This window comes from Triticum urartu, chromosome 3 (genome assembly GCF_003073215.2).
Source record: "Triticum urartu cultivar G1812 chromosome 3, Tu2.1, whole genome shotgun sequence".
NCBI lineage: Eukaryota > Viridiplantae > Streptophyta > Magnoliopsida > Poales > Poaceae > Triticum > Triticum urartu.
Window position 1 is genome coordinate 397,053,477 of NC_053024.1, and position 25,729 is coordinate 397,079,205.

General features: G+C 47.1%; 3 protein-coding genes across 4 annotated transcripts; 2 read left to right on the forward strand and 1 right to left on the reverse strand.

Annotated features, from left to right (window-relative positions):
• Positions 1 to 3,641: 3,641 nt before the first annotated feature.
• On the forward strand, positions 3,642 to 7,732 carry LOC125544096 (leucine-rich repeat protein 1). Its single transcript, XM_048707661.1, has 6 exons — positions 3,642 to 3,972; positions 5,047 to 5,118; positions 6,029 to 6,172; positions 6,388 to 6,459; positions 6,546 to 6,617; positions 7,392 to 7,732. Exons 1-6 carry the CDS (start codon positions 3,767 to 3,769, stop codon positions 7,459 to 7,461), a joined length of 636 nt encoding a protein of 211 aa, XP_048563618.1. The 5' UTR covers positions 3,642 to 3,766; the 3' UTR covers positions 7,462 to 7,732.
• Positions 7,733 to 19,225: 11,493 nt separating this feature from the next.
• LOC125544092 (L-2-hydroxyglutarate dehydrogenase, mitochondrial) lies at positions 19,226 to 22,073 on the forward strand. Its single transcript, XM_048707656.1, has 5 exons — positions 19,226 to 19,621; positions 20,144 to 20,425; positions 20,841 to 21,277; positions 21,506 to 21,665; positions 21,771 to 22,073. The coding sequence occupies exons 1-5, from the start codon at positions 19,364 to 19,366 to the stop codon at positions 21,885 to 21,887; spliced, it is 1,254 nt and encodes a 417-aa protein (XP_048563613.1). The 5' UTR covers positions 19,226 to 19,363; the 3' UTR covers positions 21,888 to 22,073.
• Positions 22,074 to 22,344: 271 nt separating this feature from the next.
• On the reverse strand, positions 22,345 to 25,151 carry LOC125544093 (probable U3 small nucleolar RNA-associated protein 11). 2 transcript variants are annotated; one of them, XM_048707657.1, is made up of 9 exons: positions 24,941 to 25,151; positions 24,662 to 24,752; positions 24,296 to 24,387; positions 24,114 to 24,210; positions 23,931 to 24,010; positions 23,716 to 23,799; positions 23,232 to 23,331; positions 22,725 to 22,813; positions 22,345 to 22,629 (listed from the first exon to the last, which is right to left on the reverse strand). In XM_048707657.1, the coding sequence occupies exons 1-9, from the start codon at positions 24,994 to 24,996 to the stop codon at positions 22,626 to 22,628; spliced, it is 693 nt and encodes a 230-aa protein (XP_048563614.1). In that variant the 5' UTR covers positions 24,997 to 25,151; the 3' UTR covers positions 22,345 to 22,625. The 2 variants fall into 2 exon arrangements, with proteins under 2 accessions (XP_048563614.1, XP_048563615.1); XM_048707658.1 differs by lacking the exon at positions 22,345 to 22,629 and having other exon boundaries at positions 22,721 to 22,813.
• Between the last annotated feature and the right edge of the window lie 578 nt (positions 25,152 to 25,729).

The window sequence follows — 25,729 nt, forward strand, 5'->3', positions numbered from 1 at the left end:
CGGCCCGGGGCGTCCTCCTCCTTGTCCGGCTGCTCGTCGGGCTCTCCCTGCCTCCGCCCCGTCAAGCCGGAGTCCTAGGACACGCCTGTCAGCGCGCGCACCCGCAGCTCCGGCGTCCGCATCGGCGACTCCGCCCTCCCCCCCCCACCGGCCGCTTTGTCCTCGTCGAGCCCAAGCTGGAGCCCCGCCTCCCCGCGGAGTACGAGGAGATAGCCCGGCGCGGCTTCTCCGACGAGGACGCCCTGCGGTGGGCGCGCGACAACTACCTTCGGACGGAGATGACCCGGCAGACCCGGGCCCTGGAGGAGATCGCCGCCCGCAAGCGTGGGCGCGAGGACGAGCACGGCGTCGTGGTCCTCGACAGCGACGACGACGACGCCCCCAGACCGTCCAACCCGCCGCGCCAACCGGGGGAGGGATGCAGCAGGGACGGCGGCGGCGGAGACGACGACGACGACGGCGACGACGACTACACGCGGTTCTACCGCTTCCTCGGCATGTAGAACTGCAAAGGCGGGCGGTGGGCGGCGAGCGGCGAGGTAGACGGCGAGGTAGACGGCGAGGAGCGGCGATGGAGGCGGCAGGGGCAGCCCTTGCTAGTTTTTTTTAAAATATGTTTAAATTTGAACGAACTCGCCGATATTTGCGTTAAATTTGAGCCGTGTTTGCGTCGTATTTGACTTTAAAAAAAAACATAAACACCGCGACTGGGGGACATCACGCCCTCAGTGCACGATTTAGCGCCGATGCATCCTCAAAAAATGATTTTTAGCCTCTCCTGAAAGACCAACGGCCGGAGATGCTCCAAGGAGCATCTTAACGTGACTATTCAGTTCTACTCGACTACATCCACGACCGAGCTTCTCCTTCAAGTACTTCCTCTATAATGGACGGCCATGCCACCTTCACCATCATGACAGAGTTTCAGATGAACGTGTATGTCATGTCGATCTGCCTCTTGACACGTGCTTTTGATTCGTGCGTGATGCTGGATGTGTCTAGTTTGTCTTAAGTGATATGTTTAGTTAGGGCATATTCAACACCTATCCTCAAACCGCCTGCACCCATCTGGCCCGTACAATTCGAACGTGTTTTACCATCCAACACGATGATATATCGATCCGCTAGACGGTCTGGAAGTGTTTTTTTTCCGCAAACTGAAGACAAACTAGAGGGGCCTTTGCGGGTGTTCGGACCGCTGCCACGTCCGATCATGGTTACCCTGACCCACCCAAAACCTACTCCCTTGCACGTGTGCATTCCCGCCATGTGTCAGCTGCCCGCATTCATGTTGCTATAGAACGGCCGCTCTACAATAATGCCAGCCGAGAGCGGCCGCGACCTTTCACTGGTGCTGGCATTGAAGTGGCGCACCATGCGAGATCGCCGCCTGCGTCGCATCCTCGGTGTTCGTGCCTGTTCAATGCCGGAGAGACCTTTACTACACGGACGAGACATATATCTACCATGCCTGTCTAATGCCCGTCCATCCGTATGCCACCATTAAGCAAGCCCGCCGGCCGAGGAACCAACTCTGGCGCCACACATTGACGCACCCGATGCTTGATCTCACCGAAATCCTTTGTTTAAAGGCGGCCACACCTGACTAAACTCCACACCACAACACTTTTGCTCCACATCCTCCTCCCTTGCACCGCATCCACCATGTCCACAAGCTCTAGCGTGATGGGGGAGAGCCTATCATCGGAGCAGAAGCACGAGATGACCGCCCTTGCAGCCGCCTGGTAGACCCGTTGCGCCTGGCGGATGGAGCACGGCATGCCAACCAACTTGCCTGAGTCTCCGGCGACGACCCTAAGGGCTCTGATGACGACATGATGTCAGACCTCGCGACCGTGCATGCCGGCTAGACCATGTAGCAGGCGCATGTGCACTACGACGCCGACATGGTGGAGGAGGAGCAGTCTATACCGACTCCTTTGTCGGCGTTCCAGAAGGCGCCTGAGGAGCAGAGGTACAATTTGTTCCTGCTCGAGCAACACCGGTTGGCGGGGGGCCAAATGTACCACGAGCGCGCAAGCGACGAGGTCGTGGCCGCCATGGTCACGGTGACGCCGGCTGCGCATCCTACATGTCATCGTCCAACTTTTGGAGATGCATGTGGCAAGTGGACAGTGAGGGCCTGTCCACATCCATGATCGACCTCACATCCACCGGCGCCGGCGACGGACATGTTGCAGACTTCCTTGAGGATGAGTAGGGTATGGGAGGCTGCATGGTATTGTGTCCCAAGTGGGTCGGTCCGTCTTGCATGTTTTGTTCTTCCTCGTCAGAGACCACACCTCCACTTCACGGGCCTTGTACTCGCCGCCGCTAATGGAGATGGCAGATAAAGGATGTGGTCGTCGATGCGGAATATAAAGAAAGTGAACGGCGAGCGCCGCCGTAGGATAGGTTTAGAGTTCGGCCGCTTTTTAATGAAAAATGTCCTAATTATAACAAATGTGTTCCGGTTTATATAAAAAATCGTCGTTCGTCTGGTTAGTTGAAATAATGTTTGAAATGTATGCGGTTCCATTGAATGGCCAGCTCCCGCATCCGTGTCCGTGGACTGATCCCCTGTCCGCAAATGGATGCGGAAGTAAATTTGCGGGTCGGTGTTGGAGATGCCCCTAGCATACTCATCCTGTTACTAAACTAGATTAAAGTTTAACCACCAAAAATTGCTCAATAGCCTTTCTTTATTTTTAGTGCACTTTATGCAGCGGTGTTTCTGAATTCGCTATTCAGAGCCTTTCCAAGGTTCCGAAGTTAGGCCGAACACTCGATTTGTCCACACAGCGGTGCTCCGAATCAAAGATAGACGGAATCCGCTTCACAAAGGCCGGGTATGCCGTATGCGGAAGCAGCGGCAACGACGACAATAGGAAAACGGAAAAGCAGAGGCCGTCAAGTCTCGAGCCCGTCGTGCCTGTCGGAGGCGGATGGCAAGGCGTGTAGAAAAGCGAGGAAGCAAACCCCGCGAAACCAGCGAGTGGACCATGACGTGGACATGTCGATGCCACCACACACGCGCCAGTGCGTGACATGGAATCTTCTCAGCTCTTGTCGCTTTCCTTTTCATGGTAGTGGAAATGCAGCAGTGTGTAAACTAGTGCAAAGGAATTGGAGCCAAGAAAAAGTATGATACGCATGTAGTAAAATGACCGAATATGTTTCTACTTTCTACATCTTCAACCTACAGAGACAAAGACTGGGAAGGGGATTTTAAAACGACCCTAGGATGAAATGAAAGCAGCCGAGGGCTAACACAACCGGGGTCTCTTTGTTTAGCACATCTCCGTCACCGCAGGACTAAATAACTGGCTTAGCGAAGAAGCTCGGTTCCGGCCAATCAGGTTCAGGACTTCAGGCGGTTTTTCCCCCTTGGAATCGAGAAGATTCACACCTATAGCAGCCTAGAAGAGTACGAAAAGAAAAGGCAAAAAAAAAAAGAGAGACAGAGAACAGCCTAGCACAAGACTGACTGAAGTCAACGAATTCCTCGCTGGCTTTCCACTCGCGAGCATGGCCCACGAGCCCGACCCAACCCACCGAACTCGGTCCGGCCCGGCCGCTCCACTACTCCTCCCACTGACTTTTACCACCGCACACGCCGAGCAATACAAAAGCGGGAGGCGTCGGCAGCAGCCGCACTGGACCGGGGCAGACACATCGCTGCTTCCATCCTCTTCCCCCTTTCCCCACCCGCGTGCGAGCGGCCACCCAAGACCAACCGCGTCCAGATCCGGCGGCGGATCTCCCCATGGCGGCCGGAGCCCTGGGCCTGGCCCTCGTCGCGGCGCTCGCGGTCGCGCTGGCGGGGGCCAACTCCGAGGGCGACGCGCTCTCGGCGCTGCGCCGCAGCCTGCGGGACCCCGGCGGCGTGCTGCAGAGCTGGGACCCCACCCTCGTCAACCCCTGCACCTGGTTCCACGTCACCTGCGACCGCGACAACCGCGTCACCCGCCTGTGCGTGAGCTCCCCTCTCTTGCTCGCCCTTTCGTTTCTGTTTGTGTATGGGGATGGGGATTCGGATAGCCAGGCCCGCGTCTTTGGAGAGCAAGCGATTTTGCAGCGGATGTGTTGATTCCTAGCTATAATTTGTTCCCGGCAGGACAGACTAGTGTTAGGCGCATCTGCGTAATTGAGGATTTAGTCTGGTGGATTATTGTTGGCGACGAAGAGTGGGTATGGTCCTGCGTGAATCAAAACAAGAGTCTGATTGGAAATTAATCTGTTTGAGCAAGTGTTCTCAAGTCTGTTTTGTTGCTTGGGGCAATAAGGTTCAAGTTTCCCAAGACTGGAGAAGTTAAACCCTTTAGACTGAAAAAAGGGAAATAAAGTAAAAAAGGGCGGAGAAAATAAGTTACTGTGCTGGGATAGTTGGTGTTGCTTGTGTTCTCCATGAATTTTCACTGCCTAGTGCTTGCCAGTGTTCCTTGGGATTTCGGATGAAACATTGTATGCCTGAATTTCTGTCTAGGTGTGCATCTACATGTGCTCTAGTTATTGCACATCTAAGTGACTCAATCAAACTAGAAAGAAGAGGAAAAAATGTAAAAGAAAATGCTCGCACGAATCTTAGCGTAAAATCAATGACATAGGACTTAGATGTGCAATACTTAGAGCACATCTAGATGTGCTTTAGCAAAGCTGCTGATTTTTTTTACATTTTCTTCTGCATGCCATATCTTTTCAAACAATAACTCTTAGTTTCTAAAAATAGTCGCTGATTCACTATACTCCCTCCGATTCATATTAATTGTCGCTGATTTAGTACCATATTAATTATTGTTGATTTAGTACCATATTAGTTGTCGCTGATTTAGTACAAAGTTGTACAGTACCAAATCAGCGGCAATTGATATGGATCGGAGAGAGTAACATATTTCTTTGCTGTATATATGAAAAGTGCGTACATGCAAATTATTCTTCTTTTTTTTGGAGAAAAGCTATTGATGATTTCTTGTATTTGCATATGAGATCAAAATTTTACAAGAATATCTTCATCTGATTGTTCTGTTCAAATACCCCCTCTTACAGAGATCTTGGTAATTTGAACTTATCTGGTCATCTGGTGCCCGAGCTTGGTAAATTGGAGCATTTGCAATACCTGTAAGTTCTTCTTTCACGTGATTTGGTTCTTATTGCTAGTTTCTCTCAGTAGTAAGCTCAAACCTACTGTACTATTTTTGTTCACAACTGTTTACACATAAGTTCCATCATCTGCAAAATATGTTATATCCATTGAAGTAGATGATGTGTTCCATGTAAGTTGCAATTTGCAAAACATCAACTTAGTGCTGATTGATTTGTTATTTGGTCTGAGATGTGGCTCTTGTAACTACCAAATCATGTGCGCTTCTCCATAGATGGGATATATCCTACAAGAGACAGTTTTAACCTGCATCATGTGATTTAGAATGGCATATGTTCCAGCCTCCAGGTGTAAATTTGTTTGAACTTCCAACTTATAATTTAGATTGGTTCTTTTTTCAGTTTAAAGCCTATGTATTAAGCCGTTTCACATAATATAGTAGCTTTACAGTACTACAACCTATGCTAATTAAGCTAATGGAATCCTGAGTTTGTAGCGGAACTTGAAAGCAAAAATGAATATTAGGGACATGGATTAACCTGCTATGATGATAAAGAGATCTTAAAGATATTCAGATATAAAAGGAGCTAACCAAGGCTTCCATTATAGTATTATACAACCATCACATGTCTTCTTAGGTTAAACAAGTAGATATGATGCTATTTTCTGTCCTTCATCGATGTCCTCCAGAACCTTTTCAGTACGTTGTGTAACTGAATACCTAATGCACATTATCCTATTTTCAACTGCTGTGTGGGATTCATTTCCATTGTTGTTGGTGGTGCATTTTGTTTATGTTCTATTTCTTTAGAGTTTGTTTTGATGATGTTTAGGCCTGATGTATCAAAATTCCTGTTTAGTGTTCAATATTTACTGATTATTCATCTCAATGCAAAGAAGTTGTATTGACTATTAGTGTTGCAACAGGGAACTTTACAAAAATAATATTGAAGGAACGATCCCGTCGGAACTTGGTGATTTGAAGAACCTAATTAGCTTGGACTTGTACAAGAACAATGTTTCAGGGACTATACCTCCAACACTTGGGAAGTTAAAGTCCCTTGTATTCTTGTAAGTTTCATGCCTTGAAATACTCTCTACATATGAAATAGTTATCACATATTAGCAACTGAATGCGGATTTATTGCTGATTATGCTGAAGATGAACATTCTGTATTGTTCTAATGGTGTCGGGTTGTGCTAGGATATCCGTTTGTAGGTGCTATGTACAGATGTAATACTATAGTTCTGTATTTTATGCTTAACATACGGTTGTGCTTTTATAGGCGGCTCAACGGCAATCGTTTGACTGGACCAATTCCAAGGGAGCTGGCTGGAATATCTAGCCTCAAAGTTGTGTAAGTACAGTTTCACTTCCAATGCCGAGTGCAGTTGGCTCCACGTGAATTTGCCTTGTGATAATTTTGGCTTCATTGTTTTACAGTGATGTTTCTGGTAATAATCTGTGTGGAACAATTCCCACGACTGGACCATTTGAGCACATTCCTCTCAGCAAGTAAGTCTGCTTGCCTTTTTTAATGTGCTGCGACATGGAGATTTTCAAGATATGCCCATAATAGAAGTTTCAAACTAATGAGAACTTCAAAGAATATAAGAGATTCTGCCTTTAATTTTAGGATGTGTGTCTCTTAACCAATACTTGTGAAAGCAAATTAAATCACTCCTGTGATTATTTGACCGGCCAATATGTGGATCCTAAAATCACATGCATTTTCTCGTCGGCTCCTCACACTTCTTTAGTTACACATCTATGTTTGGATGCTTCTTTATTTGCAAAATTAATTTGGCTGACTGTTTCCGTGATAAGGTGGGTATTTCTTTCTTTTTTTGTGGGTTGGGTAGTCACTGTTTCTGATATGGAAGGGTATAATCTTATCATTCTGGAAGGGCATCATCCAAACGCTTGAGTGCAGGAATGAGAGGCTTTTTATCACCAATTTGTGCTGCTGTGGATTCGAGCATAGTTTAGTTGACCCATTCCAAGCACTTCCTTTGTCGCCCTAGTGTTTTCTTTTTCATCCCTTTCTGTCAGTTCTCTTTTCAGTATTCGATATGTTTAGAGAACCAAAGGACATGGATAACTTTTTTAGCCTAGTGGGAACATAATGCCGTAGCCTCGTACTCTCAACCATTATGTTTTCCTTCCATAATGATGCATTTTTTATTTGTATCCAGCCTCCACTTTCCAGTTCATGTTCTCACCACCATTACATTGTTCCGTTTGTCGAGCCATTTGTTGACAAGTGTGGGCGTTCTGTTTTATGTGCAGCTTCGAGAGGAACCCACGCTTGGAAGGCCCAGAGCTACAAGGCCTGGCTGTATATGAAACCAACTGCTAAACGGCTACGGGAAGGTGGAAAATGCTAGGAAGTAACGGGCGTACAAGGTTTACCGGAGATCGGGGTGATATAGATTGTTAGGTCCGCAGTTTGCCACTTTGTAATGTTCCTCCCTACATAGCGCTGTCATGCCATGTGTCATGTGTGCCTTGCTCTCAGCAGGGAAGTTGAGTTGTTGTATGTTGTGTAGCAGAACGATGCTTTCTGCCTGTGAATGTAAAACATAAGATTGCCTATGTGTCACGACTCAAATGGTATTGTCATCTACTCATCTCTATTATGGCAATGGCACTTTTTGCTTGCTTGCTCGTGCAATACGTCAATTAGATCTACGAGTAGCATTCTAGCTGGTGGATAACTGATGTAGGGCTGATATGACATTGGTGTGAGATGTCCAAGCAAAGAGTAGCTGGCAGACTTCCAACCTCTTTTCTGACCTGAAGTATATATCAAATCAAATTAAATTCTTATAGCGGTGCCAACATAACATGCCAACCAAAGGGAAAGTAAGTGAAGGTCTCTCGGGCTCTGCCCCCGCGTCACTCCGGCCCCAGGGGCGGCACGGGCGGCGACCCCAGCCACCGAGGCGCTCGGCCCCTTGATCCCCTCCGCCCCCTCGCCGTCGCCTCCCGCGGGCAAAGCTCGTGCGGAGCGGGCGGCGGCGGGGTCTCCTCTCGCGCTGGCGGGCGCTGCAGGATGGGGATCTTGTGGCGTTGGGCAGCGGCTGGCGTCGGTGAGCAGCCTTGTGCCCTGGCGTGGAGGCGGTGGTCCTGCTGCGGCTTGGCGACCTGCAGTGGTTCGGCGGCTCGGCGGTGGCAGCGGGGCTCGGGCGGCTCGATGGGGTGGCGGGCCCCGATCTGACGGAGTGGATCCGGATGGTGTAGGTGCTCTGGCGGCTCTTGGCAGCATGGATCCGGCGGTTGGGGCTGCGGCCGGAGGCTCCTGGCTCTTCGGCGGCGCTGCCCCTGCTGCTATTGTGGCTGTGGCAAATGTGCTTGGGTTTCGGCCTGGCAACTCGGTATTGGGATACCGACGATTGAACGAGATTGAACGAGGTATTGGGATACCGACGATCAGATCTCGGGCAAGTAACATACCGATTGACAAAGGAAATTATATACGGGATTGATTGAATCCTCGACATCGTGGTTCATCTGATGAGATCATCGAGGAGCATGTGGGAGCCAACATGGGTATCCAGATCCCGCTGTTGGTTATTGACCGGAGAGCGATCTCGGTCATGTCTACATGTCTCCCGAACCCGTAGGGTCTACACACTTAAGGTTCGGTGACGCTAGGGTTGTAGGGATATGTATATGCAGTAACCCGAATGTTGTTCGGAGTCCCGGATGAGATCCCAGACGTCACGAGGAGTTCCGGAATGGTCCGGAGGTAAAGAATTATATTATAGGAAGTGCTATTTTGGGACCACCGGAGTCCGGGTCCACCGGGTGGGGCCACCTGTCCCGGGGGGCCACATGGGCTGTAGGGGGTGCGCCTTGGCCTATATGGGCCAAGGGCACCAGCCCCAAGAGGCCCATGCGCCTAGGGTTTCAAGGGAGGAAGAGTCCTAGGAGGGGAAGGCACCTCCTAGGTGCCTTGGGGAGGAGGGATTCCTCCCCCTTGGCCGCACCCCCCTAGGAGATTGGATCTCCTAGGGCCGGCGCCCCCCCTTGGCCCTCCTATATATAGGGGGAGATGGAGGACTTCTTACTGGCCTTTGGTGCCTCCCTTCTCCCTCTCCAAACACTCCTCCTCCTCCAAGTGCTTGCGAAAGCCCTGCCGGAAGTACTGCGTCCATCAACACCACGCGTCGTGCTGCTGCTGGTGCCCATCTCCCTCAACTCTCCTCCCCCCTTGCTGGATCAAGAAGGAGGAGACGTGGCTGTTCCGTACGTGTGTTGAACGCGGAGGTGCCGTCCGTTCGGTGCTAGGATCTTCGGTGATTCGAATCACGTCGAGTACGACTCCCTCATCCCCGTTCTTTGAACGCTTCCGCTCGCGATCTACAAGGTACGTAGATGCATCTAATCACTCGTTGCTAGATGAACTCCTAGATGGATCTTGGTGAAACCGTAGGAAAATTTTTGTTTTCTGCAACGTTCCCCAACAGTGGCATCGTGAGCTAGGTCTATGCGTAGTTCTCTTGCACGAGTAGAACACAATTGGTTGTGGGCGTGGATGTTGTCAACTTTCTTGCCGCTACTAGTCTTATCTTGCTTCAACGGTATTGTGGGATGAAGTGGCCCGGACCAACCTTACACGTACGCTTACGTGAGACCGGTTCCACCGACTAACATGCACTTGTTGCATAAGGTGGCTGGCGGGTGTCTGTCTCTCCTACTTTAGTTGGAGCGAATTCGATGAAAAGGGTCCTTATGAAGGGTAAATAGAAGTTGACAAATCACGTTGTGGCTTTCACGTAGGTAAGAAAACGTTCTTGCTAGAACCCTACTTCAGCCACGTAAAACTTGCAACAACAATTAGAGGACGTCTAACTTGTTTTTGCAGCAAGTTCTTTGTGATATGATATGGCCAAAGTTGGGATGAATGATGAATGATATATATGTGATGTTGGGGAATGTAGCAGAAATTCAAAATTTTCCTACGTGTCACCAAGATCTATCTATGGAGTCATCTAGCAACGAGGGAGGAGTGGATCTACATACCCTTGTAGATCGCGCACGGAAGCGTTCAAGAGAACGGGGTTGATGGAGTCGTACTCGTCGTGATCCAAATCACCGATGATCCTAGCGCCGAACGGACGGCACCTCCGCGTTCAACACACGTACGGAGCAGCGACGTCTCCTCCTTCTTGATCCAGCAAGGGGGGAGGAGAGTTTGATGGAGATCCAGCAGCACGACGGCGTGGTGGTGGAAGCAGCGGGATTCCAACAGGGCTTCGCCAAGCGCTGCGGGAGGAGGAAGGTGTGTCATGGGAGGGAGAGGGAGGCGCCAGGGCTTAGGTATGGTTGCCCTCCCTTCCCCCCACTATATATAGGGCCAAGGGAGAGGGGGGAGGCACAGCCTTGGCCCTTCCTCCAAGGAAGGGTGCGGCTAGGGAGGAGTCCCTCCTCCCCAAGGCACCTCGGAGGTGCCTTCCCCCTTTAGGACTCTTCCTTTCCCCTCTTTTCTTGGCGCATGGGCCTCTTGGGGCTGGTGCCCTTGGCCCATATAGGCCAAGGCGCACCCCCTACAGCCCATGTGCCCCCCCGGGGCAGGTGGCCCCACCCAGTGGACCTCCGGGACCCTTCCAGTGGTCCCGGTACAATACCGGTGACCCCGAAACTTGTCCCAATGGCCGAAATAGCACTTCCTATATATAATTCTTTACCTCCGGTACTCCTCGTGACGTCCGGGATCTCATCCGGGACTCCGAACAACTTTCGGGTTACCGCATACTAATATCTCTATAACCCTAGCGTCACCGAACCTTAAGTGTGTAGACCCTACGGGTACGGGAACCATGCAGACATGACCGAGATGACTCTCCAGTCAATAACCAACAGCGGGATCTGGATACCCATGTTGGCTCCCACATGTTCCACGATGATCTCATCGGATGAACCACGATGTCAAGGACTTAATCAATCCCGTATACAATTCCCTTTGTCTAGCGGTATGATACTTGCCCGAGATTCAATCGTCGGTATCCCGATACCTTGTTCAATCTCGTTACCGGCAAGTCTCTTTACTCGTTCCATAACACATCATCCCGTGATCAACTCCTTGATCACATTGTGCACATTATGATGATGTCCTACCGAGTGGCCCAGAGATACCTCTCCGTCACACGGAGTGACAAATCCCAGTCTCGATTCGTGCCAACCCAACAAACACTTTCGGAGATACCTGTAGTGTGCCTTTATAGCCACCCAGTTATGTTGTGACGTTTGGCACACCCAAAGCACTCCTACGGTATCCGGGAGTTGCACAATCTCATGGTCTAAGGAAATGATACTTGACATTAGAAAAGCTTTAGCATACGAACTACACGATCTAGTGCTATGCTTAGGATTGGGTCTTGTCCATCACATCATTCTCCTAATGATGTGATCCCGTTATCAACGACATCCAATGTCCATGGTCAGGAAACCGTAACCATCTATTGATCAACGAGCTAGTCAACTAGAGGCTTACTAGGGACATGGTGTTGTCTATGTATCCACACATGTATCTGAGTTTCCTATCAATACAATTCTAGCATGGATAATAAACGATTATCATGAACAAGGAAATATAATAATAATCAATTTATTATTGCCTCTAGGGCATATTTCCAACATGTGATGTATGAGATGTTCATGCTATTGTAATAGGAATCACGACTTGCATGTCGATGAGTATGACAACCGGCAGGAGCCATAGGAGTTGTCTTTATTTTTTGTATGACCTGCGTGTCATTGAGAAACGCCATGTAAATTACTTTACTTTATTGCTAAACGCGTTAGCCATAGTAGTAGAAGTAATAGTTGGCGAGCAACTTCATGGAGACACAATGATGGAGATCATGATGATGGAGATCATGGTGTCATGCCGGTGACAAGATGATCATGGAGCCCCAAGATGGAGATCAAAGGAGCTTTGTGATATTGGCCATATCATGTCACTATTATTATTTGATTGCATGTGATGTTTATCATGTTTTTCATCTTGTTTGCTTAGAACGACGATAGTAAATAAGATGATCCCTCATAATAATTTCAAGAAAGTGTTCCCCCTAACTGTGCACCGTTGCGACAGTTCGTTGTTTCGAAGCACCACTTGATGATCGGGTGTGATAGATTCTAACGTTCACATACAACGGGTGTAAGACAGATTTACACATGCAAAACACTTAGGTTGACTTGACGAGCCTAGCATGTACAGACATGGCCTCGGAACACAGAAGACCGAAAGGTCGAGCATGAGTCGTATAGAAGATACGATCAACATGAAGATGTTCACCGACGTTGGCTAGTCTGTCTCACGTGATGATCGGACACGGCCTAGTTAACTCGGATCATGTTTCACTTAGATTATAGGAGGGATGTTTATCTAAGTGGGAGTTCATTGAATAATTTGATTAGATGAACTTAATTATCATGAACTTAGTCTGAAATTTTACAAATATGTCTTGTAGATCAAATGGCTAACGTAGTCCTCAACTTCAACGCGTTCCTAGAGAAAACCAAGCTGAAAGACGATGGCAGCAACTACACGGACTGGGTCCGGAACCTGAGGATCATCCTCATAGCTGCCAAGAAAGATTATGTCCTACAAGCACCGCTAGGTGATGCACCTATTCTCCTTGCAGAACAAGACGTTATGAACGCTTGGCAGGCACGTACCGATGACTACTCCCTCGTTCAGTGCGGCATGCTTTACAGCTTAGAGCCGGGGCTCCAAAAGCGTTTTGAGAGACACGGAGCATATGAGATGTTCGAAGAGCTGAAAATGGTTTTCCAAGCTCATGCCCGGGTCGAGAGATATCAAGTCTCCGACAAGTTCTTCAGCTGTAAGATGGAGGAAAACAGTTCTGTCAGTGAGCACATACTAACTATGTCTGGGTTGCATAACCGCTTGACTCAGCTGGGAGTTAATCTCCCGGATGACGCGTTCATTGAAAGAATCCTTCAGTCGCTTCCACCGAGCTACAAGAGCTTTGTGATGAACTTCAATATGCAGGGGATGGAAAAGACCATTCCTGAAGTATTTGCAATGCTGAAATCAGCAGAGGTAGAAGTTAAAAAATGAACATCAAGTGTTGATGGTGAATAAAACCACTAAGTTCAAGAAAGGCAAGGGTAAGAAAACCTTCAAGAAAGACGGCAAGGGAGTTGCCGCGCCCGGCAAGCAAGCTGCCGGGAAGAAGCCAAAGAATGGACCCAAGCCCGAGACTGGGTGCTTTTATTGCAAGGAAAGTGGTCACTGGAAGCGGAACTGCCCCAAATACTTAGCGGACAAGAAGGCCGGCAAAACGAAAGGTATATGTGATATACATGTAATTGATGTGTACCTTACCAGTACTCGTAGTAGCTCCTGGGTATTTGATACCGGTGCAGTTGCTCACATTTGTAACTCAAAGCAGGAGCTGCGGAATAAGCGGAGACTGGCGAAGGACGAGGTGACGATGCGCGTTGGGAATGGTTCCAAGGTCGATGTGATCTCCGTCGGCACGCTACCTCTACATTTACCTATGGGATTAGTTTTGAACCTCAATAATTGTTATTTAGTGCCAAGTTTGAGCATGAACATTGTATCGGGATCTCGTTTAATTCAAGATGGCTACTCATTTAAATCCGAGAATAATGGTTGTTCTATTTATATGAGAGATATGTTTTATGGTCATGCTCCGATGGTGAATGGTTTATTCTTAATGAATCTCGAGCGTAATGCTACACATGTTCATAGTGTGAGTACCAAAAGATGTAAGATTGATAATGATAGTCCCACATACTTGTGGCACTGCCGCCTTGGTCACATAGGTGTCAAACGCATGAAGAAGCTCCATGCTGATGGACTTTTAGAGTCTCTTGATTACGAATCATTTGACACGTGCGAACCATGCCTCATGGGTAAAATGACCAAGACTCCGTTCTCGGGAACAATGGAGCGAGCAAACAACTTATTGGAAATCGTACATACTGATGTGTGCGGTCCAATGAGTGTTGAGGCTCGCGGTGGCTATCGTTATGTTCTCACCCTCACTGATGACTTGAGTAGATATGGGTATATCTACTTAATGAAACACAAGTCTGAAACCTTTGAAAAGTTCAAGGAATTTCAGAGTGAGGTTGAGAATCAACGTGACAGGAAAATTAAGTTCCTGCGATCAGATCGTGGAGGAGAATACTTGAGTCATGAGTTTGGCACACACTTAAGAAAATGTGGAATAGTTTCACAGCTCACGCCGCTTGGAACACCTCAGCGTAATGGTGTGTCCGAACGTCGTAATCGCACTCTATTAGATATGGTGCGATCTATGATGTCTCTTACCGATTTACCGCTATCTTTTTGGGGGTATGCTTTAGAGACTGCCGCATTCACTTTAAATAGGGCTCCGTCGAAATCCGTTGAGACGACACCGTTTGAATTATGGTTTGGGAAGAAACCTAAGTTGTCGTTTCTAAAAGTTTGGGGATGCGATGCTTATGTCAAGAAACTTCAACCTGAAAAGCTCGAACCCAAATCGGAAAAATGCGTCTTCATAGGATACCCTAAAGAAACTATTGGGTATACCTTCTACCTCAGATCCGAAGGCAAGATCTTTGTTGCCAAGAATGGGTCCTTTCTAGAGAAAGAGTTTCTCTCGAAAGAAGTAAGTGGGAGGAAAGTAGAACTTGATGAAGTATTACCTCTTGAACCGCAAAATGGCGCAACTCAAGAAAATGTTCCTCAGGTGCCTGCACCGACTAGAGAGGAAGTTAATGATGATGATCAAGATACTTCTGATCAAGCTCCTACTGAAATTCGAAGGTCCACAAGGACACGTTCCGCACCAGAGTGGTACGGCAACCCTGTCTTGGAAATCATGTTGTTAGACAACGGTGAACCTTCGAGCTATGAAGAAGCGATGGCGGGCCCGGATTCCGACAAATGGCTAGAAGCCATGAAATCCGAGATAGGATCCATGTATGAAAACGAAGTATGGACTTTGACTGACTTGCCCGTTGAGCGGCGAGCCATAGAAAATAAATGGATATTTAAGAAGAAGACAGACGCGGATGGTAATGTGACCATCTATAAAGCTCGGCTTGTCGCTAAGGGTTATCGACAAGTTCAAGGGATTGACTACGATGAGACTTTCTCACCGGTAGCGAAGCTAAAGTCCGTCCGAATCATGTTAGCAATTGCCGCATTCTATGATTATGAGATATGGCAAATGGACGTCAAAACGGCATTCCTTAATGGTTTCCTTAAGGAAGAATTGTATATGATGCAGCCGGAAGGTTTTGTCGATCCTAAGAATGCTGACAAGGTGTGCAAGCTCCAACGCTCGATTTATGGGCTGGTGCAAGCATCTCGGAGTTGGAACGTTCGCTTTGATGAGATGATCAAAGCGTTTGGGTTTACGCAGACTTATGGAGAAGTCTGCGTTTACAAGAAAGTGAGTGGGAGCTCTGTAGCATTTCTCATATTATATGTAGATGACATACTTTTGATGGGAAATGATATAGAACTCTTGGACAGCATTAAGGCCTACTTGAATAAGAGTTTTTCAATGAAGGACCTTGGAGAAGCTGCTTATATATTAGGCATCAAGATCTACAGAGATAGATCAAGACGCCTCATAGGTCTTTCACAAAGCACATGCCTTGATAAGATATTGAAGAAGTTCAATATGGATCAGTCTAAGAAGGGGTTCTTGCCTGTGTTACAAGGTGTGAAATTGAGCTCAGCTCAATGTCCGACCACGGCAGAAGATATAGAAGAGATGAGTGTCATCCCCTATGCCTCAGCCATAGGTTCTATTATGTATGCCATGCTGTGTACCAGACCTGATGTAAACCTTGCCGTAAGTTTGGTAGGAAGGTACCAAAGTAATCCCGGCAAGGAACACTGGACAGCGGTCAAGAATATCCTGAAGTACCTGAAAAGGACTAAGGAAATGTTTCTCGTTTATGGAGGTGACGAAGAGCTCGTCGTAAAAGGTTACGTCGACGCTAGCTTCGACACAGATCTGGATGACTCTAAGTCACAAACCGGATATGTGTATATTTTGAATGGTGGGGCAGTAAGCTGGTGCAGTTGCAAGCAAAGCGTCGTGGCGGGATCTACATGTGAAGCGGAGTACATGGCAGCCTCGGAGGCAGCGCATGAAGCAATTTGGGTGAAGGAGTTCATCACCGACCTAGGAGTCATACCCAATGCGTCGGGGCCGATCAAGCTCTTCTGTGACAACACTGGAGCTATTGCACTTGCCAAGGAGCCCAGGTTTCACAAGAAGACAAGGCACATCAAGCGTCGCTTCAACTCCATTCGTGAAAATGTTCAAGATGGAGACATAGATATTTGTAAAGTACACACGGACCTGAATATAGCAGATCCGTTGACTAAACCTCTCCCTAGATCAAAACATGATCAACACCAGAATTCCATGGGTGTTCGATTTATCACAATGTAATTAGATTATTGACTCTAGTGCAAGTGGGAGACTGTTGGAAATATGTCCTAGAGGCAATAATAAAAGAATTATTATTATATTTCCTTGTTCATGATAATTGTCTTTATTCATGCTATAATTGTGTTATCCGGAAATCGTAATACATGTGTGAATAATAGACACCAACATGTCCTTAGTAAGCCTCTAGTTGACTAGCTCGTTGATCAACAGATAGTCATGGTTTCCTGACTATGGACATTGGATGTCATTGATAACGAGATCACATCATTAGGAGAATGATGTGATGGACAAGACCCAATCCTAAACATAGCACAAGATCGTATAGTTCGTTTGCTAAAGTTTTTCCAATGTCAAGTATACTTTCCTTAGACCATGAGATCGTGTAACTCCCGGATACCGTAGGAGTGCTTTGGGTGTACCAAACGTCACAACGTAACTGGGTGACTATAAAGGTATACTACGGGTATCTCCGAAAGTGTCTGTTGGGTTGACACGGATCAAGACTGGGATTTGTCACTCCGTATGACGGAGAGGTATCACTGGGCCCACTCGGTAATGCATCATCATTATGAGCTCAAAGTGACCAAGTGTCTGGTCACGGGATCATGCATTACGGTACGAGTAAAAGTGACTTGCCGGTAACGAGATTGAACGAGGTATTGGGATACCGACGATCAGATCTCGGGCAAGTAACATACCGATTGACAAAGGGAATTATATACGGGATTGATTGAATCCTCGACATCGTGGTTCATCTGATGAGATCATCGAGGAGCATGTGGGAGCCAACATGGGTATCAGATCCCGCTGTTGGTTATTGACCGGAGAGCGATCTCGGTCATGTCTACATGTCTCCCGAACCCGTAGGGTCTACACACTTAAGGTTCGGTGACGCTAGGGTTGTAGGGATATGTATATGCAGTAACCCGAATGTTGTTCGGAGTCCCGGATGAGATCCCAGACGTCACGAGGAGTTCCGGAATGGTCCGGAGGTAAAGAATTATATATAGGAAGTGCTATTTTGGGACCACCGGAAGAGTCCCGGGGGTCCACCGGGTGGGGCCACCTGTCCCGTGGGGCCACATGGGCTGTAGGGGGTGCGCCTTGGCCTACATGGGCCAAGGGCACCAGCCCCAAGAGGCCCATGCGCCTAGGGTTTCAAGGAGGGAAGAGTCCCAAAGGGGGAAGGCACCCCTAGGTGCCTTGGGGAGGAGGGATTCCTCCCCTTGGCCGCACCCCCCTAGGAGATTAGATCTCCTAGGGCCGGCCCCCCCCCTTGGCCCTCCTATATATAGTGGGGAGATGGAGGACTTCTGACCTTGGCCTTTGGTGCCTCCCTCTCTCCCTCTCCAACACCTCCTCCTCCTCCAAAGTGCTTGGCGAAGCCCTGCCGGAGTACTGCAGTTCCATCATCACCACGCCGTCGTGCTGCTGCTGGATCCATCTCCCTCAACCTCTCCTCCCCCCTTGCTGGATCAAGAAGGAGGAGACGTGGCTGTTCCGTACGTGTGTTGAACGCGGAGGTGCCGTCCGTTCGGTGCTAGGATCTTCGGTGATTCGAATCACGTCGAGTACGACTCCCTCATCCCGTTCTTTGAACGCTTCCGCTCGCGATCTACAAGGTACGTAGATGCATCTAATCACTTGTTGCTAGATGAACTCCTAGATGGATCTTGGTGAAACCGTAGGAAATTTTTTGTTTTCTGCAATGTTCCCTAACAAGATCTTCAGGATCGGGCGATGAAGGCGCCTTCACGTCTTCTTCCTCCTTGGGGGCATCGTCTCGGAGCCGGCCACAACCTGAAGACCAGTGGATGGCGGCATCTTCGCCGTGTGGGTTGCGGCATCTTCGCCGCGTGGTTTGCGGCATCTTCGCCGCGTAGTTTGCTGAGGCGGCCATTTCGGGGGCGTGGATTTCTGTTTGGCAACGATGATGGCTTCGAGAGGAGCTTTGGTCGCAGCTCGGGCTTCGGTAGTCGGATCTTCCCGGCGTGTCCGAGGTGCTCTTCCGCTGGTTGCTTGGTTGCTTTGAAGTCGGAGCTGCGGTGGAGTGTGTCCAGGCGGTGACGATGACAGGCGCTCGGTGGTCGGTTCCGGAGGGCACGGACGGCGCAAGTCCTGCATATTTCCCTTGTGATGATCATCGTCAAAGTCGGAGCTGTCGGTTGTTCACGCGTGTGGCCTTCTGTTGGCATGTGCCATCATGGTTTTCTGGTGCAGCTGTTTGTAGCTCTATGATCCCATGTCGGTGGCCAGGTTGGCCGGTAGTGCCCATGTCATGTGGGTTGAGTTGTATCGGTTTTAGCCCGGCTTTCCGTCAATTAACCGAGCAATTCTCTTCTTCTTAATCAATGAAAATGGCAAATCTCTTGCCTTGTTTCAAAAAAACATGCCAACCAAAACAATTGAAGTAAACGGATGGCTGTCGCTGGCATTTTATACTCCCTATCCTTTTGGAGTTGACCTCTGCTGATAGTATCTTGAAAAATATTCAAGTTGGACAGTTAAAAATCATGTGTAAGTTTGTCTCAAAAGCATCTTCAATGTACGAGTGAAACTACTATCTTTACAGGGAAAGAAGTACCAGTGACAGTGATTTCCTTCAGAAAAAGTTGCTGGGGCAATTATTTCGATATGAGTTTTTTTTTTTAGACACCATTTCGATATGAGATGAAACAGGCAGACACGATCGGGCTAGGCTTTGGGCGATTGGAGCGGCCTCGCTGAGAGTGATCGACCGGTGCCACCGGGCCAGGGTCGGACCCCAACTCGCTCCCCGCAGCCGGGCCGGCCGTGATGCTTCCGCTGCGGCGCTTGTCGTGGGCCTGCCGCCGGCGAGGTCTCGCCCAGTTCGCCGCCGGAACCCCCCGGGAGGCGGCGGACGCGGTCGTGGTGGGCGCCGGCGCGGTCGGCCTCGCGGTGGCGCGCGCGCTTGCCATGGCCGGGCGCGAGGTGGTGGTGGTCGAGGCGGCCTCCAGCTTCGGCACCGGCACCAGCTCCCGCAACAGCGAGGTCATCCACGCCGGCATCTACTACCCTCCCCGCAGCCTCAAGGTGCGCTGCCCCTTCCCGGCCAAGCCGTATAATCTACGAGTTCGTGCACAAGGATTCTACTAGCTTTCTGTGATATTTCAGTTCAGTTCAGTCAGTTCTCACCAGTGACCACATTGGAGTATTGGACAGTTGACATTAGTATTTTAGCATCTCAGTCTCTTAGGTGTCTGTGTCCTTAGAGTTTGAGATTGGTATACAAATACTATTGCTGAAAATAAAACACATATAATTCATCGGGCAAATAGTAATCTTCTTCCCTGCTTTGTGTTATTTTCAGTTTTGCACATTGCAGTAGCAATATTCCCGTTGATACTTTTGAGGTATATATATACTGTCTCCAATGCTGAGTGCACTTGTAGAATCACAGTTCATTACTTCATTTTCCCCTTCTGTCCATCTATGGCATTCTTAATAGTATAATGATCCCTTCTTCTGTCCTATTCTATTTGATGAATTACCAAAGTGCTTTCTTGCCATGCTGAAATTAATTACAGATTTTTCTCCTACGGAATGTTTTTGTAGGCTAATCTTTGTGTAAGAGGAAGGGAAATGCTCTACAAGTACTGCACAGAACGAGCAATCCCCCATAAACGGCTCGGCAAACTTATCATTGCTACTGGTGTTGCAGAGACTGCAAAGCTGGACATGCTCCTCAAGAGCGCTAAAGACAATGGGGTGAATGATCTTCAGATGATGGAAGGTTCTCAGGCCGTGGAGATGGAACCTGAACTGCGTTGTTTGAAAGCTTTACTATCACCTAGTACTGGGATTGTTGACTCGCATTCATTCATGCTCTCCCTTTTGGTACTTGGCTAATCTGTTCTTGATTCTTACCATTTTTGTCTTTGCATTGTTTATTTTGCCTGCTATAATCCTCTAAATGATTCAATTATTTGAAAGGTCCCTTTTCACACTCTCCAAGAGTGAAAAAACTGTATAGATAACTGAAATAGCGCTACGTAGAAGGCCTCTGCACTATCGAAGCAATTTTAACTAGTTAAGATATGTTGATGTTCCTTTCTTTCGTTTTCCTTCTCAAATGAGCTCGCAGCAATGTTTGGAAGGTTGAGGCCTGATAATCCAAAAATATTCCCCATGCGTCTTTCCTGTACACAGCTATATTATGTTCATTTTATGTTAGTCCACTTCATCGTGTTGCATCATGCAAAACTCTAAATCTTCTCATACTGTCATGTGATTTCCTTTTCTTGTGATGCAGGCTGATGCTGAAAACCTAGGCGCAACCATATCATATAACACAGCAGTCATCAGTGGGCATGTTGGAGATGAAGGGATCGAGCTTCATATTTCTGAAAGCAAAGAGCTGGAGAATCAGTCTATAGGCTCTCCTGTACCCCCACAGATTGTTTTGCTTCCAAAACTTCTGATAAATGCAGCAGGTTTAAGTGCAATTCCACTTGCCAAAAGACTTGATGGCCTTGACCAAGCATTTGTGCCCCCGGCTTACTATGCCCGTGGATGTTACTTCACTCTCTCACAAACCAAGAGTCCTTTCAGCCACTTAATATACCCTCTACCAGAGGATGGTGGCATAGGGGTCCATGTCACACTAGACTTAAATGGCCTTGTCAAATTTGGACCAGATGTTGAATGGTTAGATGGTAAAATGGATGACATGTCATGTTTCCTGAATAGGTAAGCCATTGCAAATACTTGCTTGTTCAGTTTAATTATATATGATCTTTTTTACTTGTTATACACATCGCTGAAATTGATGGAGTTACAAACGTTCTAGTGGTGTCCAATATTTAAAAATAAAGTTACCACAGTTGCTGCCTAATATTAACTGGTTAATATGAAAATAGTTTCCTCTTCTTGAAAAAGCTAAGATGGTGTGTGACTTTTAGCATCTGTGTACATCAGGTTTGATTACTCAGTGAACCCCACCAGATGTTCTGGATTTTACTCTGTGATAAGGAAGTATTTTCCAAATCTCAAGGATGGTTCTTTGGAGCCTGGTTATTCTGGGATCCGACCAAAGCTTTCTGGCCCGGGACAGCGCCCTTCAGATTTTGTTATTCAGGTTATTATCTGATTTAACATAGTTCTCATATATCAGCTTGAAAGTTTACTTTTCACTGTCAAGTATCAACAAACCCGTGAAGCTGAACACTCCTGACTACTGCAGGGGGAGGAAGTCCACGGTATTCCTGGGCTGGTTAACTTGTTTGGTATAGAATCCCCTGGTTTGACATCAAGCTTGGCAATTGCAGAACACGTCGTTTCAAGGTATAACAGCACTTGATTCTCAAACAATCACCGATCGATGAATTGCAGCTGGATGAACCCAGGACAGCTGGAGTCTATCATGTGAATCACATTGCTCACAATGATTTCCTTGTTTATTTCCTTTTATTTTGGGGAAGAACAAGATGCTGCTTGTAAAGGTGCGACTCTCCAGCTTAGTTGAATAAACAAAATATATCGATTGTGGGTTGGTGTATAGAAATGTGGATCCTCGCATACATCTTGTGGCAAGAGGATCCTCTGCATTACCAACTTGTGTCTGAGCAAAAGTATATGCATTACATCGCCTGTTGACCATTTGATGAAAATTGGATGGCCAGGATTTGAATGGAAAACACAATGGTGTTGTCCATTTTCTTGCAGCAAAAATACGAGGCAACTCTGACAATTTGCCTCTGTTTTCGAATCGTGGGATGCAACTTAAACAGCTGCCGGGACTGAAATTCTATCACAAATATCTTGATAACACAGGCATGATTTCAACTATATCCATCAAAATTGTTCCTACATGGTGACTCTGATCACTTAACATTTCGAGAAATTAACATATGGTAATAGACTAATAGCAGTACATGGTCTCCGGCATAGGATCCACAAATATCACCAGGCAAAGGTTATAAAGGTATCTGAAAGCAATGGATGGGGTTGTGGAAGGGCAAGGGCAATGTCACAGGGAAGTGAAACTCTTCAAGCACCAGCTTGTCTGTTCCCAATTGTCCAGCTTTCGCCATTCCTATCATCTGAAGTTTAGCGAACGACGGTGAGTAAATTGACAGGTCAGCAAGAAAACAAAACATTATTTTAAACAAGGTAATAAAAACTAAAAGCGTCTCACCGCTTCCTTTGCGCACGCCACTTGTAAACAGGCTGTGATGTTGAATTTAAAATCTCTTCTTCACGGAGCTTCCTTTTGCGTCCAGGTTTCTGCCCCAGTATTAAACAACAACTTCAGTAACTTCAAACTTGACAACAAAAACAGTACTACTGTACTATCGACGTGACCATCAAAATTTCATAAGCCAGTTCTTTTGAAGATTTTGACTTTAGGCTACTTGAGACATCGGTTGATGACAAAATCTGAACTGGTTCAACTGAGTTGTATTTTTTACATTATTTTCACAAATAACATAACATTTTATGGTTCAGTCACTGAAGGTATTATACCGACTTCACCAAAGCAAAATAAATATTCTAATTCATCAGAGAAAACACACCTTCAGTTCTTTTTGCAAGGCCATTATTTTCACAAAATAACATAACATTTTATGGTTCAGTCACTGAAGGGATTATACCGACTTCACCAAAGCAAAATAAATATTCTAATTCATCAGAGAAAACACACCTTCAGTTCTTTTTGCAAGGCCATGTCCGCATACAATTTCTCAAGATTCTTAACCCTTTCTTTCCTGCTTTCTAACTCCTTGTAGGAGGAAGCTGTTTTCCTATAAAGAATTTGACGGGATATAAGTTTATCAGGCAGCACCTGATGCACTAATGTGCACAAGAATCAATATCATGCTTTGAGCTAGAGAAAAAAAATCCCATCCCACATCCAAGCCATTACCACTGAGTAATTTGCTGAATGCATTAACATTCACACCCACATCAACCATGAATAGCATGAACTAAATCACCAAAACACCCAAACTCTCAGGTCTCAATAATAAAGAGCAGGTATTTTGACGAGAGTAAAGACCAAAGGAACAGGTGTAATATTCATTCACTAATAAACCGATAAATGAAAGCTATCCTTTCCAAGTATAACATTAATCACAGTAGCCACATATATAACACAAAATCATATTCCCAAAAGAACAGCACACTACCTCTTTATACGAGAAGGGATGTTACCAAATTGAGGTGCGCTGCTGCTTTCACCTATCCTAGATCGTATTTCTTTGGCTTCTTCTCTGAAATGAAACAGCTAATCATCTCAATATTTAAAAAATCTTAGGTGGCTAGCCAGCGATTCATAAATGAATCTTAAAAAATTAAATTCAAAACTGAAAAATGGTAAGAAGCAAGAATGCGACATTTATACCTGTCTTCCGCAAAGTAAATGTGCTTGTTTGAACGCTTGTCATCCACTGCGTGAAGGGTTGAGCTCAATCGTTCAACTTTCTACAGTCAAAGGTGTGACATTAAAATTGGATCAGAAATATAGGATTTAGCCACAAAAAACAAAGTACGCATTTGTTTTGAATATTTCAAAGTCACCACAAACCTTTCTTTCACTTTGAATGGCCTGAAAGATGTATCCCATGTCTTTATGCTTCAAGAGCATACGTTCCTCTTCGGTGTACTTATTATTTGCTTCAGGCCTAATAAAAGGTACATGACAATCCAAATCAACACGTAGAATATACCAAGGTTCGAACTGCCAGAGTAAACTACTCTATAACGTACTTGGGCCTATGGATTCCATCCACGGTTTTACTGTTGATCATCTTGAAATAGAACTCATCTGGGTTCTTGAACGATGCCTTCTCCTTCAGATTCTGTATTTACCAGATAACAACAAGGACCATAGGTTAGCTATAAGATAGCTATGATAAACATCCCAGGAATGTACCAAATAAACAAAAGAAAATGCCCCCCTGAGCTCTCCTAGGTCCTAATAAGGGTGTGCTTGGGTTGAGCTCAATTCGATTTTCGGCCAGTGTTGGCAAAACAAAGAACTAGAGACAGTTGAAGGGGGCACATCGCATGACATAGGTGAAGAGAAGGAATGACACACAAGAGTCCCAACTCGGGAAGGAACAGAAGCAATACCCTGATGAAATCCTCCTTGCGCTGGTAGGCCCTGGCGCGGAGGATATGGTCCTTGTGCTTCTCCAGAAGCCCGTACTTCTTCCGCGACTCCCTGCAACACCAATGCGAATTCCAGAATCAGTCCGCAAATCGGCGCAGACGCGAGAGGAAGGTCCAACACGGAGACGCCCCCAGAAGAGCCGCAGGGCTCCGATGGCGGCGGCGGCCGCGCCGTGGGAGGCGAGCCCGTGAGGCTCGAGGGGAAGCGGGAAGCGTCGCGCAAGGGGAGGAGGGACTTACGGCTGGGCGCGCTCCTTGTGAGCCCGCCGCGGAATCGAGTTCCGCAGGGACGACATCTTCGTCCTCGCTGCGCCTCTCCCGGAAGAACGAGCGAATCGGCGGAGGATCGGATTTGGGAGGGGCTACGCGGCGAGGAGAGGGGAGGCCGGAAGAGAAGGAGGCGGCCGAGCTAGCTAGGGTTCAGGGTTTGGGTTTTCCTCGGGCAGTCGGGCGTGCGCGATGCAAGATGAAGGGGCGAAGCCTGGTCCGCGAGTCCGGTGCAAGGCGGCCCGTTCGTATTGGGCTGTAGTGATACGTTTTTTCTTTTTTGCGGGGAGGATGAACAATTGTTTTTTTTTGAAACTGGCTGAACAATTGCTGGTGTGAACAATCGCATTTGCAAAGCATGGCATCAGCATTTAAAAAAAAGAGTGTGTTTAGACTATTTTTTTTTTCATCTTTTTCTAAAAAAAAGAAGAAGCAATTTTTCATCTCGCCCGGAAGAACCGATCAGGTGTCAAACTGTAGAGACTGCCACATTATGGAAATCCAATTCGGCTCTTGGGAGCATATCCTGCCCACCAAAAATGTTTTTTGCAAATGTAAAAAAAATAGATGTGTTTTTCGTCACACCAAAATGCTACCTGCAAATTTTTGGGAGGAAAGCTTAAGTATTTGATCTGTGCCAAAAAAAAGTCGGATGACAAATGTTACCTCCAAATTTACACTTACTTATGTTTTTTTCACCGACGAAGCACTATCACCCCGTTTCACATGAAAATTGTCAAGCACGCTTCTTACACTAACAAG